Source organism: Lithobates pipiens, unplaced genomic scaffold (assembly GCF_037356315.1).
Source record: "Lithobates pipiens isolate NorthernLeopardFrog02 unplaced genomic scaffold, aLitPip1_a1.2 Scaffold_19, whole genome shotgun sequence".
NCBI lineage: Eukaryota > Metazoa > Chordata > Amphibia > Anura > Ranidae > Lithobates > Lithobates pipiens.
The window spans coordinates 43,601,134-43,617,442 of NW_027507764.1; the positions used below are offsets into that span (position 1 = coordinate 43,601,134).

General features: G+C 44.0%; 1 protein-coding gene across 3 annotated transcripts in view; it reads left to right on the forward strand.

Moving 5' to 3' along the window:
- The window catches only part of CRPPA (CDP-L-ribitol pyrophosphorylase A), a 337,629-nt gene that overhangs the window by 74,255 nt on the left and 247,065 nt on the right, over positions 1–16,309 (forward strand). For all 3 annotated transcript variants that reach the window (XM_077490700.1, XM_077490701.1, XM_077490699.1), the window contains 2 exons: positions 11,470–11,574; positions 14,689–14,734. In XM_077490700.1, coding sequence (XP_077346826.1) covers positions 11,470–11,574; positions 14,689–14,734 — 151 coding nt within the window. The remainder of the gene's footprint in view (positions 1–11,469; positions 11,575–14,688; positions 14,735–16,309) is intronic.

A 16,309-nucleotide genomic window follows, 5' to 3' on the forward strand; every position in this document is an offset into this window, starting at 1 on the left:
CTGACATGTGACGCTCAGGTGTGACGCTGACATGTGACGCTCAGGTGTGACGCTGACATGTGACGCTCAGGTGTGACACTCAGGTGTGACGCTCAGATGCGATGCTCAGGTGTGGCGCTGAAATGTGACGCTCAGGTGTGGCGCTGAAATGTGACGCTCAGATGCGATGCTCAGGTGTGGCGCTGAAATATGACGCTCAGGTGTGACAATCAGGTGTGACGCTCAGACTTGATGCTCAGGTGTGACGCTGAAATGTGACGCTCAGGTGTGACGCTCAGATGCGATGCTCAGGTGTGGCGCTGAAATGTGACGCTCAGGTGTGGCGCTGAAATGTGACGCTCAGGTGTGACACTCAGGTGTGACACTCAGATTTGATGCTCAGGTGTGACGCTGAAATGTGACGCTCAGGTGTGACACTCAGGTGTGACACTCAGATTTGATGCTCAGGTGTGGCGCTGAAATGTGACGCTCAGGTGTGACACTCAGGTGTGACGCTCAGATGCGATGCTCAGGTGTGGAGCTGAAATGTGACGCTCAGGTGTGACGTTCAGATTTGATGCTCAGGTGTGGCGCTGAAATGTGACACTCAGGTGTGACGCTCAGATGCGATGCTCAGGTGTGGAGCTGAAATGTGACGCTCAGGTGTGGCGCTGAAATGTGACGCTCAGGTGTGACACTCAGATTTGATGCTCAGGTGTGACGCTGAAATGTGACGCTCAGGTGTGACACTCAGGTGTGACGCTCAGATGCGATGCTCAGGTGTGGAGCTGAAATGTGACGCTCAGGTGTGACACTCAGATTTGATGCTCAGGTGTGGCGCTGAAATGTGACGCTCAGGTGTGACACTCAGGTGTGACGCTCAGATGCGATGCTCAGGTGTGGAGCTGAAATGTGACGCTCAGGTGTGGCGCTGAAATGTGACGCTCAGGTGTGACACTCAGATTTGATGCTCAGGTGTGACGCTGAAATGTGACGCTCAGGTGTGGCGCTGAAATGTGACGCTCAGGTGTGACACTCAGGTGTGACGCTCAGATGCGATGCTCAGGTGTGGAGCTGAAATGTGACACTCGGGTGTGACGCTCAGATGCGACTGCAGCCTAAATCACCAATCTGTCTTTTCCAAATGAACAAATGCCTCGTTCACATTTTTTCTCCCAGTTGAAATATTTGAAAGATCTATTTCTGTAGTTTCACAGAGATGAAGCGGAGATCCTCGGGATCCGAGTCGCTGTTTCCGAAGTCTTTCCTTTGATCTGGAAAAAGGAAGAGTCCAGACAGAAATGAGGGCTTAAGTTGTCTGAAAACGGAAGTCTCGCTTGTTGTACAGAAACAAAACAAGAGAGCGAACGTTTCCTGTGGAATCAGGAGACTCCAGGAATGATAACATCCGAGGCATTTTTGGGAGAGGCGCGGCGAGTCTCACAATTGGTGCCTCCTATTTATGCTGGCGGAATTTATTATTGTAAGTCCGTTGGCCATGATGGAGAGAGACAGATTTTATCACAGAATGGATGCAGTTAAGCTGGCTATACACAAGTAGAATTTTATTTAAAATTCTTTGTTTTAAGATTTTTTTTTTTTTTTTATCCTTAGTGCAGTCAAATCGATATTTTGTTTTTGACCATCGTGAGCAGGAAAATTAAAAGGAACAGGATGGAAAAAAAAATTCAGACAAATTTCTAACGGTGTATGCAGTCTTCATTCAGGAAGTTCCATTCATTGCAAAATTGAACCTTAAAGAGGAACTGCAGTCTGCTCACATACTTTGTAATAAAAAAAATCTTTGCCATTCTGAAGCTTCCCTCCAACCACTTTGCATGTTATTTTATATAAGAAATCTCCCTCCACTGAGTCTGGCTGCAGCCATTTTAACTGTGGGCAGCTGTAGCTGCTGCCTGTTCACTTCCTGGATTTACACAGACACGCACCTCCAGCTCTGCAGCTCTCATTGGCCCTCTTATGACTCATCCCCTCTCTCATTTGCCCTGCCTGGCAAACTCTCACGAGAGTGCGGGAGAGAGCTGTACATGATGTCATAAGTCTAGGCTAATGACCAGACAAGAAACAGGAAGTGGGCTGTATAAGGGATTTACTGGCAGAAAAAAATATGTTTTACTATCCAAAGTTAAAACAACAACAAGGGCAGAATGTTTAATAGATGGAAAGATGAAAAAAATGACTGAAATTCCACTTTAAAAGCAAAGTTTAAAAGTGGTTGTACACCTCAGACATGAAATATGACCAAAGCATACCCCTCTATAGTGTGTACTTGTCTCAGTCCAGAGCACTACGTGTCACTTCTGTCTGCTGCCTCCTTCCTCTGCTATCAGCGTGAATCACTTCTGACAAGTTTTCCTGACATCAAGAGAGAAAAGATAACAGGGGACCGAGCTTCAGCAACACAGCCTGTGATTGACAGCCTCAGCTCTGTTCCTGTGTGCTGTATGAAGGGGGGGGGGGGGGTGTGTCCCTTCCATCCAGTCAGCTCTTAAAACTCTCCTCACTGAGCTCTGCAGAGTGTAATTTCAGATATCTGCCTCCTGCTTTTGGAAAGCTCAGACAAGATATATAAATTCTGGACTTTGAACAGCTGCAGAGTAGGGAAGACTACAGATACACAGGTACAACTAATATAGGATGATTTGTTTCATCTTTGTGTATCCGCTGAGGCCCGTCCCTTCATTGGTATATGTAAGGGTTTACAAATGAAATCTCCAAGTGACAACTTTGTCTCTGGGTAACCTTGAGCTATGGATACTGCAAGAGCCTGCATGAGCACAATGCCATAGGCAATAAACACTGTAGACAGACTTAATTGTCTCACTACCCTGCCATGGAATATTACTTTTCATGAATAAATGGGATTACACTTTAATGAGTGCAGTATGCCATAAGAAATAATTCGCTATCAGCCTTCAGTTCCCTGTCTTCATGCAGCTGCTAAAAGCTGAATCCTGATTGGCTGCTGCCCATCACTGCTCTTTGGGTTACTGCTCACCAAAACACAGATAAGCAGCTACTCGGGGCAAAAATCAAACGAAATGTTGATGCATGTCATATAACGTCCTCCCAGTCACGCACCTTCTGCACACTCCAGAGGCTGTGTTGTGGCTCACTCTCTGTTGTGCCCATCAGACAAAAGCTGATGACAGATCACTGTTCTGGACCAGGCTCTGGTATTTTATGATCACTGTGACAAATCACAGGGATCACATAACAGTTGTACACAATGTATGGCTTTCATTCATAGCCATTCATTGTGTAATATAGTAATAATCTCTGTGATTGGTCACAGTGATCACATGGAATACAGACGGGGCCAATCACAGCTATCACAATAGTACACACAAGCAATGATTGGAAGCCATCCATAGAAATGTCCGCTTATAACAGTGATCATCACTGCTATAACCTGCCATAGTGTATAAAAAGAAAAAAATCCTAATCGCCTCCCCAGAATAACAGTGTTACTATGGTAACACTGTACTGCTCTGGCCACAGTATGTAAAAAAATAAAAATCAAAAAATAAAAATCGAGATTTTAAATTTTTTTTAAATACAGTCACTAGTCAGTGACAATTGTGATAAACATATTTTATTTCATTTCTTAATTTTCCAAAAAAGTTACAAAAAAATGACAACTTCAAAAAATTCTCCATGCCTCTTGCTAAATAGCTGTATGTTATGTCTTCTTTCCAGTAAGGGTATTTGTACTTTCCTGACATTTTAAAGCCTCAAAAAATGGGTATCAGGATTCACCAATGTTCAAATATTTATATTGTAGTTTGTAGACTCTAAAACTTTCTTTTTTAAAAACAAAGAAAAAACATTTCCCCTGAATTTTCAGTATATTTTGTATATGTATATATATGTATATGTGTGTGTATGTATGTGTGTATGTATGTGTGTATATATATATATATATATATATATAAATATAAATAATAAAAAATAACAAAACAGTGGTGATTAAATGCCACCATAAGAAAGCTCTATCTGACTCAAAAGATGATACAAGTTTCATGGGTACAGTGTTGCATGATTGAGTAATTATCTTTCAAAGTGTGACAGTCAGTGGTGGCTGGTGCTCCATTTTTGGAACCCCTCCTCCCCCCGTCGCTCGCTTGCTCATCCATCCGTCCGTCAGTCTGCACGCCAGCACCGGCACTTACCCTATCTATCTCGGATCCTTCCTTGTGTCTCCTCCACGGCGGCTTCCCCTACGTCTCCTCCTCCTCGGTGGGCAATATGGTCGCTTCTCTTCTCAGCCAATCAGGTCTCAGGACTTCATGATTGGCCTGGGAGGAGAATCGGGAAGATAATTCGCTAATGTCACACAAGTGGGTTGGTTGGGCTCGGGATGCAGAGCACCCCTTTTGAAGCCTCTGGCTCTAATCACGTGCTTTGCAAAAAAACAAAAAAACCCCATTGGAATTCATGCATGGATTAGGGGAGTAGCGCCCCTGTATGGACAGGCTGCCACTGGTGACAGCACTGAAAGGGGAAAACTGGCCTCGGTAGGAAAGAGGGGGGGGGGGGTGAAAGTGCCCGGTATTGAGGTGGTTAACCCAAACCCAAAAATGTAATCCCCCAGACCTCAGATAGAGGTCCCTGTAGCTGTTGTTCTAATTGGAAGGTCTTCTCTTACCTTTTTGTTCTGAGGATAACTCTAATTTACCCTCACTTTATTTCAAGATGACAATGGTCTTCAGTAAATATAGAGAGGGAAAATCTTACCATTGGGGACGCAGACACCAATAAAAGTTTGGCAGTATATCGTTTCGCTATATACCAAGCCTCTAATGCCACATACACACGACCGGACTTTTTGACAGCAAAGGTCCGACGGAAAGAGTCCATCGGACAATTCGATCTTGTGTGGGCTCCATCGGACCTTTGCTTGCCAAAAATCCGGCGGACTTTAGAAATAGAACATGTTTTACATTTTCCCACCAGAACTCCGCCGGACCGAGAAATCCGTTTGTGTGTATGCTAGTCCGACGGACAAAAACCGACGCTAGGGCAGCTATTGGCTACTGGCAATGAACTTCCTTATTCTAGTCCAGTCGTACATTATCACGTTCGAATCCATCGGACTTTGGTGTGATTGTGTGTGGCCAAGTCCGTTCATTCGGAAAGTCCGTCGGAACTCCGCCGAAAGTCCGTCAAAGTCCGGTCGTGTGTACGCGGCATAAGTGTACTAATCACTGGGAGATGTCCCAAAAGATAACTTTGAGATGGTACCTCACCCCCTACAGACTCTCTAAATACACCCCTACACAATCTCCACCATGCTGGAGAGAATGTGGTATGGTGGGCCAGCTTTAAGCATATCTTCTGGTTGTGCAGACCCTTAATTAGCTTTTAGAACAAAGTATTTCGCACGATCTCTGAGATTACGGGGATCATTACCTCACCCTTTCCAGCTTTAGCAAATCTTAACATAGGCATAGAACTCTTTCCACCTGAGAGCAAAGGAATAGTTACCCACATTCTACTAGCCGCCAAGATACTAATAACCAGAAGATGGAGGTCCAACCTAGCACCCAACATGTCTGAAGTGATTGATATTGTGAAACAAAACTACGCATTTGAAAGCCTACTGGCCCACAGACATGGGAACAAGCGTCTCTTTGACCATCATTGGAGTCTGTGGAATCAATGGGCTATAAACCATTAATGTATGATATGGTTTTCACTTTCCTGAAGTTTGTCTACCACACCTAGATAGACCACATCTAGGCACCAACAACATCTCCCCATTGTCCTTATTTTCTCCCCCACCCCACTTAATTTGGTTATTGTTGTTTTAGGCCGCGTACACACGCGGGGACTGTTCGCCCAACTTTGTCCGTCAAACAGTTTCGGCAAACAGTCCGCTCAAAATTAGCATGGACAGACATGGCCACACACGACGGACGAACAGTTTGCTGAAACCGTGCGCGATGACGTGAACGGCACGTACGACGGGACGAAAAATATGACGTCCTATACACTGCATTATAACTTTCGGCGTGAAAATCCTTTCTGAGCATGCGCGCAACTTTGTTTGACGAACAAGCCTACACACGCGGGGACTGTCCGCTGAAACAAGGTTTCAGCGGACAGTTTTTCGGAATTTCCGAAAAACCTTGTTCAGCGGACTGTTCGCTGAAACTGTCCGCTGAAAGCCCACACACGAGCGGACTGTCCGCTGAAACTTGGTTTCAGCGGACAGTTTCAGCGAACAGTCCCCGCGTGTGTACGCGGCCTTATTGTTGCATTTATTTATCTTTTTATTGTTTACTTTTCTAATACCTCAGTCGATCAAAATTTCGATGAGGACACGGTTGTCTACAGTGTTTTGTTCCTCAAATTTTTATGACCAGTCTCCGAAAATACAATGTATGAGTACACATGTACAGATTTGGTTCTTCTAGACAATTTATGTTCAGCTTGCCCATTTGGGTACCATTTTTCTACCTGTTGTTTGTATTATATATAAAAATATCTTTCCAATAAAAACGAATGAAGCAAAAAAAAAAGTTTTGGCAGAGGTTCTAAACGTTCCGTACTCTATCCAAAACTGAAAAAAAAAGAAAAGTTTGCAAAAAGATAAAGCTATAGCCCTTGTACACAGGGTCGGATATTCCGACAGCAAAATCCGTCGGATTTTTTCCGACGGATTTTGTCCGAAACTGGTGTTACATACACACGGTAGGGCAAAGTTGTCGGAAAATCCGATCGTTCAGAACGTGATGACGTTTGTTCGTTGCGACGGGACTACATTGCGGCTAGTAGCCAATAGCTTCTGGTCTCGTAATTTGATCTGAGCATGCGTCGCACTTTGTCCGATCGGAATTCTCTACAAACGATTGGACAAAGTCCGATCGGATCGTGTTGTTGGAAAATGTTATATCCAGCTCTCAAACTTTGTTGGTTGGACATTCCGACGGAAAAAGTCCGATGGAGCCCACACACGGTCGGATTATCCCACAACACGGTCCGATCGGACATTTTCCGTCAGAATTTCCTACTGTGTGTACAAGGGCTAAGATCTTACATTGGTTAGGAAGTGTACCTTGTCGGATAACCGTACACAGCCTCACCTAATCACAAGCAATGCTTGAAAAAAAAAATGTGTATGGCTGCTGTATAAAGGATCAGGACAGAACCTTCATGACTAATTATATGTATTTGAGAGATACACATTGAAGGAGTAGAAGAAACAGTCCGGTGGGGAGTATTTGCAATACTCTGGATTAGTGAATCTACTTGCTGAGCAATAAAGTTTGTTGGATACGAAGAACAATGCGGGAGTGCAGCCTTTTCATTTTTTTTTTCATATTTTATACAAATAGATACGTCGTATATCATTACTTGATAATGATCTATTTTTTTTTTCACTGGGGTTACATCCCATTTTCATACCTTTTTTATATTTCATAACCCTGACAGTAATGCTTTCCATAAACACCCAGCTACAAAGCTGCCAAAGGGATAGCAATCTTCAGAAATTGCTGCAATTTTCTTTGCTCGTAAATAAGGAAAATTGAAAGCATTTGAGTAAATTTGTGGCTCCGTAGCCTGGAGGAAGGGAGCGCTCTGCCTTTCCCACTTCACATCCTGGCTGAAAAAAAAAGTTAAAAATACATCCGTGGCTTATACAGGCTTCCCTACTAAGGCAGAGAGAGCGGTCTGACCAGTGCAGCACCCCCCGGCAATAAATCATAGATGTGGCTTTCTTTATAAACCAATCAAAGCTGAAATCTGATTGGGCACTGTGGGTTGCATAACCACTTGACCTTTGGAAGACCCCCCCCCCCCACCCCTTCCATGACCAGGCTATTTTTTGAAATACGGCACTGCGTTACTTTAACTGACAATTGCGCGATTATGCAACGCTGTACCCAAATAAAATGTACTGTATTTATTGGTGTATAACACGCACCTTTTCACCCTGAAAATCGGGTGCAAATAGTATTTGGGCTTCCTAGGAGGGGAGGGGGGCGGGACGAGCGCCGTCAGATTACATACAACAAGAATCTCCTGTTTACTCAGCGGCCTCTGTAATATGAAGTCCCGTCTCCTGGGCTGCCATTGGACCACTGTTCTGTCTATCATAGTAGCCAGTCTAGGAGGCAGGACTTGTATTAAAGAGGCAGCTGAGTAAGCAGGAGAGTCTCGCTGTGCGTAATCTGATGGCGCTTGTCTCGTCCCCTCCCTGTCCTCTCCGAGGCAGCAGTAATCTTAGGTGAGGCTGCAGATGGGCAATTGTGAGGCTGCAGATGGGTATTGATCAGGCTGCAGATGGGCAATAATGAGGCTGCATTGTAGAGCACTGACCCTTATTTTGCTTCAAAGTTCTTTTTTTAAAATGTACGTTGTTTTTTTTCCCCCTAAATCTTTAAATAATAAAATATTAATAATAAATATGGTATATAATTTCCCCCACAAATAGAACTTTCTTTTGGTGGTATTTAATCACCTCTGCGTTTTTTTTTTTGCACTATAAACAAAAAAAACGACAACAATCTTGAATATATATATGTGTGTGTGTGTGTGTGTGTGTGTGTGTGTGTGTGTGTGTGTGTGTGTGTGTATATATATATATATATATATATATATATATATATATATATATATATATACATATATATATATATTATAAATAATATAATTATTAATATATATTTTTTACTTTCTGCTATAAAACACATCCAGTAAAAAAAAGAAAAATGTAAAAAATCTAATTTCTTCATCGGTTTAGATCAATATGTATTCTGCTACATATTTTTAGTAAAAAAAAAAAAAAAAAATCCCAATAAGCGTATATTGATTGGTTTGCACAAAAGTTATAGTGTTTACAAACTATGGAATAAATTTATGGATATTTTATTTATACAATTTTTTTTTTTTTTTACTAGTAATGGCGGCGATCAATTTTTTTTTTTTAGGGGGACTGCGATATTGCGGCAGACAACTTGACACCTTACTGACAATTTTGACACTTTTTTGGGAACCAGTGACACTAACCACTTGACCACTGGGCACTTAAACCCCCTTCCTAACCCGACCAATTTCCAGCTTTCAGTGCTCACATTTTGAATGAGAATTAGTCATGCAACACTGTACCCATCTGAAATTTTTGTCCTTTTTTTTTCACACAATAGAGCTTTCTTTTGGTGGTATTTAATCACCACTGGGTTTTTAATTTTTTGCAGTATATAGAAAAAAGACCGAAAATGCTGTAAAAAAAAAAAATGGATTTTTCTTAGTTTCTTTTATAAAATTTAGAAAATGAAAACACATTTTTTTTTTTTTTTTTTACACCAAGTTGTCCATTTATACAATATTTCTAACACATAGCATTTACATACCAAAAATTACACCCCAAAATAGTTTCTCCTATAGTACGACACTACCACACGTGGGAAACTTTCACACAGCTTGGCCACATAGAGAGGCCTAACATGCAGGGAGCACCATCAGGCATTTTAGGGGCATACGTTTCAAATATAATTTGACTACCTACTACTCTTTTGTGTGGCACTCTGGTGGCATGGATGTGACATGAATGAGGATGGCTCAGTATGGATGGGATGACTGAGCATGAATGCGTATGGATGAGTACAGATGGGATGGCTGGGTACGGATGGGATGGCTGAGTATCGATGGGGGTGGATGGGATGGCAGAGGATGGATGGATGAGTATTTCTGAGTATGGATAGATGGCTGAGCATGGATGGATGAGTATTGCTGAGTGTGAATGGATGGCTGAGCATGGATGAGCACTGCTGAGTATGGATGGATGCATGGATTGCTGGCTGAGTATGTATGGCTGGCTGAGTATGGATAGCTGGCTATGCATGGATGGCTGGCTGAGTATGGATGTCTGGCTTAGCATGGATGGATGCATGGATGGCTGGCTGAGTATGGATGGAAAGATGGATGGCTGGCTGAATGGCTGGAGTGAGCACAAATCAGTGCTGTGGGCACTACACATCCAGCCCACTGCGCTGCTGCAGCATCTGATCTCTCCCCGATCTGTGCAGAGAGGGGAGAGAAGAACCCGGACATCACACCTGTTCGTTTCCAAGTGATTGCTTGAGGGGGCGATCACGTGGTAAACGGCCGCTGTCAGCGGACATTTTTTTCGCGTGATGCGCCTGGTGGTCAGGGATGGTTCCGACTGCACGCCCCAGGGGGCGCACAGGAGCAAATTTCTGAGAGGATGTCAATGTACACCCTTACAGAGTTATTGAGCCACGCTGTAGCCATCATTCGGCTATGGCATGGTTGTTAAGTAGCTAATACAGTGATCAGTGCTAAAAGTATACACTGTATACTTCAAAATAGTGAGAGAATCATGAGGCAATCGTGATCTTTATTCTAAGCAAAAAAATTGTGATACTCGTTTTATCCAGAAGTGTGCAGCTCTGGTGTTAGATGATTTTATGCCGAGTAAATAGATACCTTTCACATTATACAAAAAAAAATGGGGGTAACTATTGTGTTTTTTTTTTTTTTTTAAAGGGGGTTGTAAACCCTTGTGGTTTTTCACCTGAATACATTCACCTGAGCTGGTCTTTCCAGAGAGGAGAATGAACACACCAACTCCAGCCGGTTGGTCTCAGGTCCTGATTGAATAGATTGATAGCAGTGCAGCCATTGGCTCCCACTGCTTTCAATCAAATCCAATGACACGGGGGAGGGGGGGGGGCAGGGCTGAGTCCTGCTGTCTGCGTCAATAGACGCAGCAGCAGGACATGGGAGCCTGCCCGCATGGGTGTCCCGAAGAGAGCGCTTCTCTGACGGGGGCACTCGAGAAGAGGAGGAGCCAGGAGCTCCGCTGAGGGACCCCAGAAGAGGAGGTTTGGGGCCACTCTGTGCAAAACCAACTGCAGAGGAGGTATGTATGACACCTTTGTTTGTTAAAAGAAACAAAAAAACAAAGATTTAGTTATCCTTTAAATTCATGAAAGTGTTTTATGTTTTTTTTTGCCCCAAAAAATTGTGTTGGAAAAATTGCTGCGCAAATACAGTGAATACTGTGTGACGTGAAAAATTGCAATGACCACCATTTTATTCCCTAGGGTCTCTGCTAAAAAAATTAAAAAATAAAAATAAATAATATATATATATATATATATAAAATGTTTGGGGCTTCTGAGTATTTTTCTAGCAAATAAAATGATGATTTTTACATGTAGTAGAGGAATGCCAGAATTGGCCCAGTATGGACATGGTTAAAGTCATTTTCCTCATTACGTGACAGTGTTTGCGCCTGCCGATTTGCCACTTGGGCCCAAGCAAAGGTAAAGGTGAGGAGAGGTGGCTTTGAAGGTGGGCTAGCAAAAAAAAAAAAAAAAAACATTTATCATGGGCTCTGAATGGGCAAAATTACAGTTTCTCTTTATGGTAACTGAGCATCCCATAGGATATTTTTCAGCTGTTTAAGACATTTGTGTTTTTGTTTTCTGCCAACAGTGCACTGACTACGACCTGGATTTTGGCACAGAATGCTTACATTTGGCCCTGGAATACAGTAAAGTCAGAGCAAAGTTAGTGGAAGGACCCCCCGATCTGTGGAAGGTAAATATAACGTTAGTGGAGGTGACCTCACATCAAATGTTTGAGTTACACTTAACTACTGCAAACACGCGGCCGTTCAGCCAGCGGGCAGCCCTTGCTGCCTGGAGCACCACACTAAGCTCAGTTTGTACAAAGTCTGCAAACACTAATTGGGCAGCTGATTTGTTTTGGTGTAAGATTTAAACAGTTACACACTTTGTGGGAAACGGTGTACAAGCGACCACCGCGGAGAAGTAAAGATAAGGCGAGGCTGCATTCGGTCTGGTAGGTCTGTCTGTTTCCTATAGGCTGGGTCTTGTACAGTTTACTTTCCATGCAAAAATTGATGATGGCACCGTACCGGCATTTGTTGCATAAATCCTTTATTGCAAGCGGGATATGTACAGAATGCTGCAAAACTGCTAATAAATATATATATATATATATATATATATATATATTAGTAAGTGCTAACCAAAGCAAAATGTGTTTGCATTCTACATGCCCCCCCCCGCTTAAAGTCCTTAATGATGATGTTGTGCCACCCTGCCCCCTACCCCCTCCCTCTTTTACAAATGGACAATTGTTGTTTGTAAAGTACCGTATTTGTGGTGCCAAGCAGCCGTCCTGCATTTCTTGCCAAGGCGAGACTTCCCCCTCCCCCTGCATGTGTGCCACAGGGCTCAAGTCCAGTTTCTGCGTCCATCTGCGCACATGTGGGGTTTCCCATACATGCCCATAGACTGCTATCAGGGAAGAACGAAACCTTCCCTGTCTTTGTATGTCCGCGGAAAATCACCTGCGCAGTTGCATGCGCAGTTGTGTCAACAGGCTCTTCCAGGATCCGAAGGCTAAGCAAAAGCAATTGTCATAATAGCGGCACTCGAGGGGGTGGACATGGGCAAGTTCTGCTTTGAGGGCAATTAAAGGTTTAAGCAACAAATGCCAGGGCTCATCAAACACTGCATCTGACATACACTATATTGCCAGAAGTATTGGGACGCCTGCCTTTACATGCACATGAACTTTAATGGCCTCCCAGTCTTAGTCTGTAGGGTTCAATATTGAGTTGGCTCCGCCCTTTGCAGCTATAACAGCTTAAACTCTTCTGGGAAGGCCGCCCACAAGGTATAGGAGTGTGTCTATGGGAATGTTTGAGCATTCTTCCAGAAGTGCATTTGTGAGGTCAGGCACTGATGTGGACAAGAAGGCCTTCATCCCAAAGGTGTTCTAATGGGTTGAGGTCAGGTTTCTGTGGAGTCCAGTCAAGTTTTTCCACCCCAGGCTTATCCACACTATATTGCCAAAAGTATTGGGCCACCCCTCCAAATCATTTGGTGGAGGGTGGATTAGGGTGTGGGGTTGTTTTTCAAGGGTTGGGGTTGGCCCCTTAGTTCCAGTGATGGGAACTCTTAAAGCGTCAGCATACCAAGACATTTTTGGACAATTTCATGCTCCCGATTTTGTGACAGTTTGGGGATGGCCCCTTCCTGTTCCAACATGACTGCGCGCCAGTGCACAAAAAGATTCATAAAGACATGGATGAGCGAGTTTGGGGTGGAGGAACTTAACTGGCCTGCAACCTGATAGAACAGGGATATGCAATTAGCGGACCTCCAGCTGTTGCAAAACTACAAGTCCCATCATTCCTCTAGGTGCCATGCTTGTGGCCATCAAAGTCTTGCTAGGCCTCATGGGACTTGTAGTTCTGCAACAGCTGGAGGTCCGCTAATTGCATTATCCCTGGGATAGAACATTGTTACCATTTTTTTTAGACAGATAGAGCTTTCTTTTGGTAGTGTTTATTTACCACTGGGTTTTTTATTTTTTGCTAAGCAAATTAAAAAAAAATCTGAACAATTTTGAAGAAATTTATGTTTTCTTAATTTCTGTTATAAAATGTTACAAATAAGTAATTTTTCTTCTTCACTGCGCTGATGAGGCTGCACTGATGGGTACTGATATGCTGCACTAATGGACACTGATTGGCACTGATGGGGCTGTACCAGGGCTGGATTAACGTAGGGGCTATTGGAGCTGCAGCTCCAGGCCCCTACTTTAATATAGGCCCAGCCACCCAAAAAGGACAGACTGCCCATGGAAAGCAATGGGCCAATGGGAAGAGATCTCCCCTGACGGGCCCTGCATTCCACATGCTCAGCTCAGAGTGCACGCCGATGCACGGCTCTTACAGAAACTTGGCAAATCAAATGCCAGGCTTCCCTAGTGTTATGCCTGTGTGGCTGTGCCCTTTTAAGTTTTGGCGCATGCCAGCATGGGCTCCTGGAAAGCAGAAGGGTGCCCAGTAACAGGTCCACCAAAATCCTCAGCACCAAGCACATGATGCTATTAATCTGGCCCTGGGCTGCACTGATCATCAGGTCACTGATGATCAGTGCTCTGATTATCAGTTTTCATGTGCCCTGACACAGGATAGCCAGTTATTGGCTTTCCATTCCTCAGACAGTGATGGCGCTGAGGAAAGGAAAGCCAATAACCAGCTATCCTGTGCCAGGGAACATTTAAACTGATAATCGGGGCACTGATCATTAGTACCCTGATGATCAGTGCAGCCCCATCAGGTGTCCATCGGTGTAGCATATCAGTACCGTCTTATCAGTGCATGTTTATTAGTGGCCATCGGTGCCGCCACATCAGTGCCCATCAGTGCACATAAGTGAAGAAGAAAAAATACTTATTTGTAAAATTTTATAACAGAAATGAAGAGAGTTTTTTTTTTCCTTCAAAATTTTTTGTCTTTTTTTGCTTGTTTAGCAAAAAATGAAAAACCCAGTGGTAAATAAATACCACCAAAAGAAAGCTCTATCTGTCTAAAAAAAAATGTGTTGCATGACCGCGCAATTGTCATTCAAAGTGCGACAGCGCTGAAAGCTGAAAATTGGCCTGAGCAGGAAGGAGGTAAAAGTGTACGGTATTGAGGTGGTTAAAAAAGGTTGAGAAACACTGATCTAGATTGCCTGCTTCTGATGCGCTGTGGCACTGGTACTTGCATATATGGCAGACTGAATGAATTATTGGTATTGCTGCCAATGGAGACTGCTGCTCTGGGCATTTGCTTTATTGGCATATAATCCCTTCCTGTGCTGTAATTAACGGCTTGAATTTATTCGCTAGGTGACCTACAAGCGAGATTTATATGCAGCTGAGTCAATTATTAAAGGTAAGTTTGTCTTTTCATGATGTTGTTTTAGGTTGTTAACAGGGATGTGTGTTCTAATTAACTCTTTAATGGTGCGAGCGTGATAAAACTGATAAAGAATAAGAGTGGAGCCATGAGGTCACTGCTTTATTATGAGCTTGTTAAACCTTTAAGAAATTCTATATTGATAAAAAATGTTAAGGCCGTTAACGTATTCCAGGCTGAGAGAGTCTTGTGCTTTTTTAATTCTCAGCAAAAACCTATTTTTTTGACTTACAGGAAAATGCTCTAGAATTGACCCCAACTCAAAAAAAGAAGACTTGCTGTGTTGTAGGGAACATCTAGAAATGTTAATTGCGCTAAAGCAGTACCCTAAATTTTTTTTATAATTTTTCTATGACTACTCCTGAAAAACATCAGTGCACTTTGTGTGCTTAGGTTGCCTGTACCTCGAGCTTCACGGGGGTATAACTGCATTGCAACATCATCTAAAGCAATGTGTCTGTCAGGAAACGCTTGCTGAGAGTAACAGTTCCGTGCGTGCGGGCGCATGGCCATTGGCGCCAGAAGCGCTATTTAAACCCGATATTTAAAAAGGAATCTTGCTGCCAGATCTACAGCGTTCCCTAAGTGTTGCCTGTGTTCCTGATCTGTTCCTGTGACTATCCGCTTGCCTTGTGACTATCCTTGCCATCCGCCTGCATCTGACCCCAGCTTGTCCACGACTTCTCTCCTACCTGATCCTTTGGCTTATCTGCACCAGTCTGTTACCGACCCGGCTTGCCTAGTGACCTTCTGTCTGCCTTTTGCACCTGTTCCAGTAATGCTTTCCAGTGTATGACCCGGCCTGCCTGACCTTCCTGTGTCTCAGTCCTTGGGACCATCCATCCGAATCCTGTGAGTGCCTGCCTTTCAGCTTCCAGTCTGCTGCATTCCACCTGCTGTTGCTGCTGTCCCAGCTACGTCCAGAGCATCAGACCTGCATGCCAGCTGTTGAACCTGCCAGGCACTCGTGCTGTCCTGCACTACTATGTCTCCTGTCAGCTCTACCAGGGGCTGCGAGTCAGGACTGTAAGGGAGGCCTCCCTCTGCATATCGGGCTCAATAACCAGGTGCATGACAGTGTCAAACATGAGGCCTGCAGGCTGAATCCAGCCCACCAGGCCATTTCACATGGCCCTTGCACCTCTCCTTCAGCTGCATCCTCTCCTCATCTCAGAAGTTGGCAGCAGAGAGGAGGACAGAGCTCCTCCACCAGATCCTGCACTTCCCCATTCACCTGCAGAGAGGCTTGTCTCTGCTCCACCCCCATATCAGCACTCAGCAGCAGAAAGGAGGATAGAACTCCTCCTACAGATCCTGCGCCTCCATGTGCAGCCGCAGCAGTCCCTCGTCTCTGGTTCCCCTGGTCTCAGCATTCAGTAGACTCCAGCTCTCCTCTGGTCCTCACCCAGACCTTGCACTTTCTGCTTCCCAGCTCCCTCCCACCTTTTTCCTGGCAACAGAACAAGGTAAGGGTGCGCACTGTGATGTAAGGGAGGTTGAAGGACTCTTGACTTCTGATGTAGGGGGGGGGGGTGCTCTGGATATCTGCTT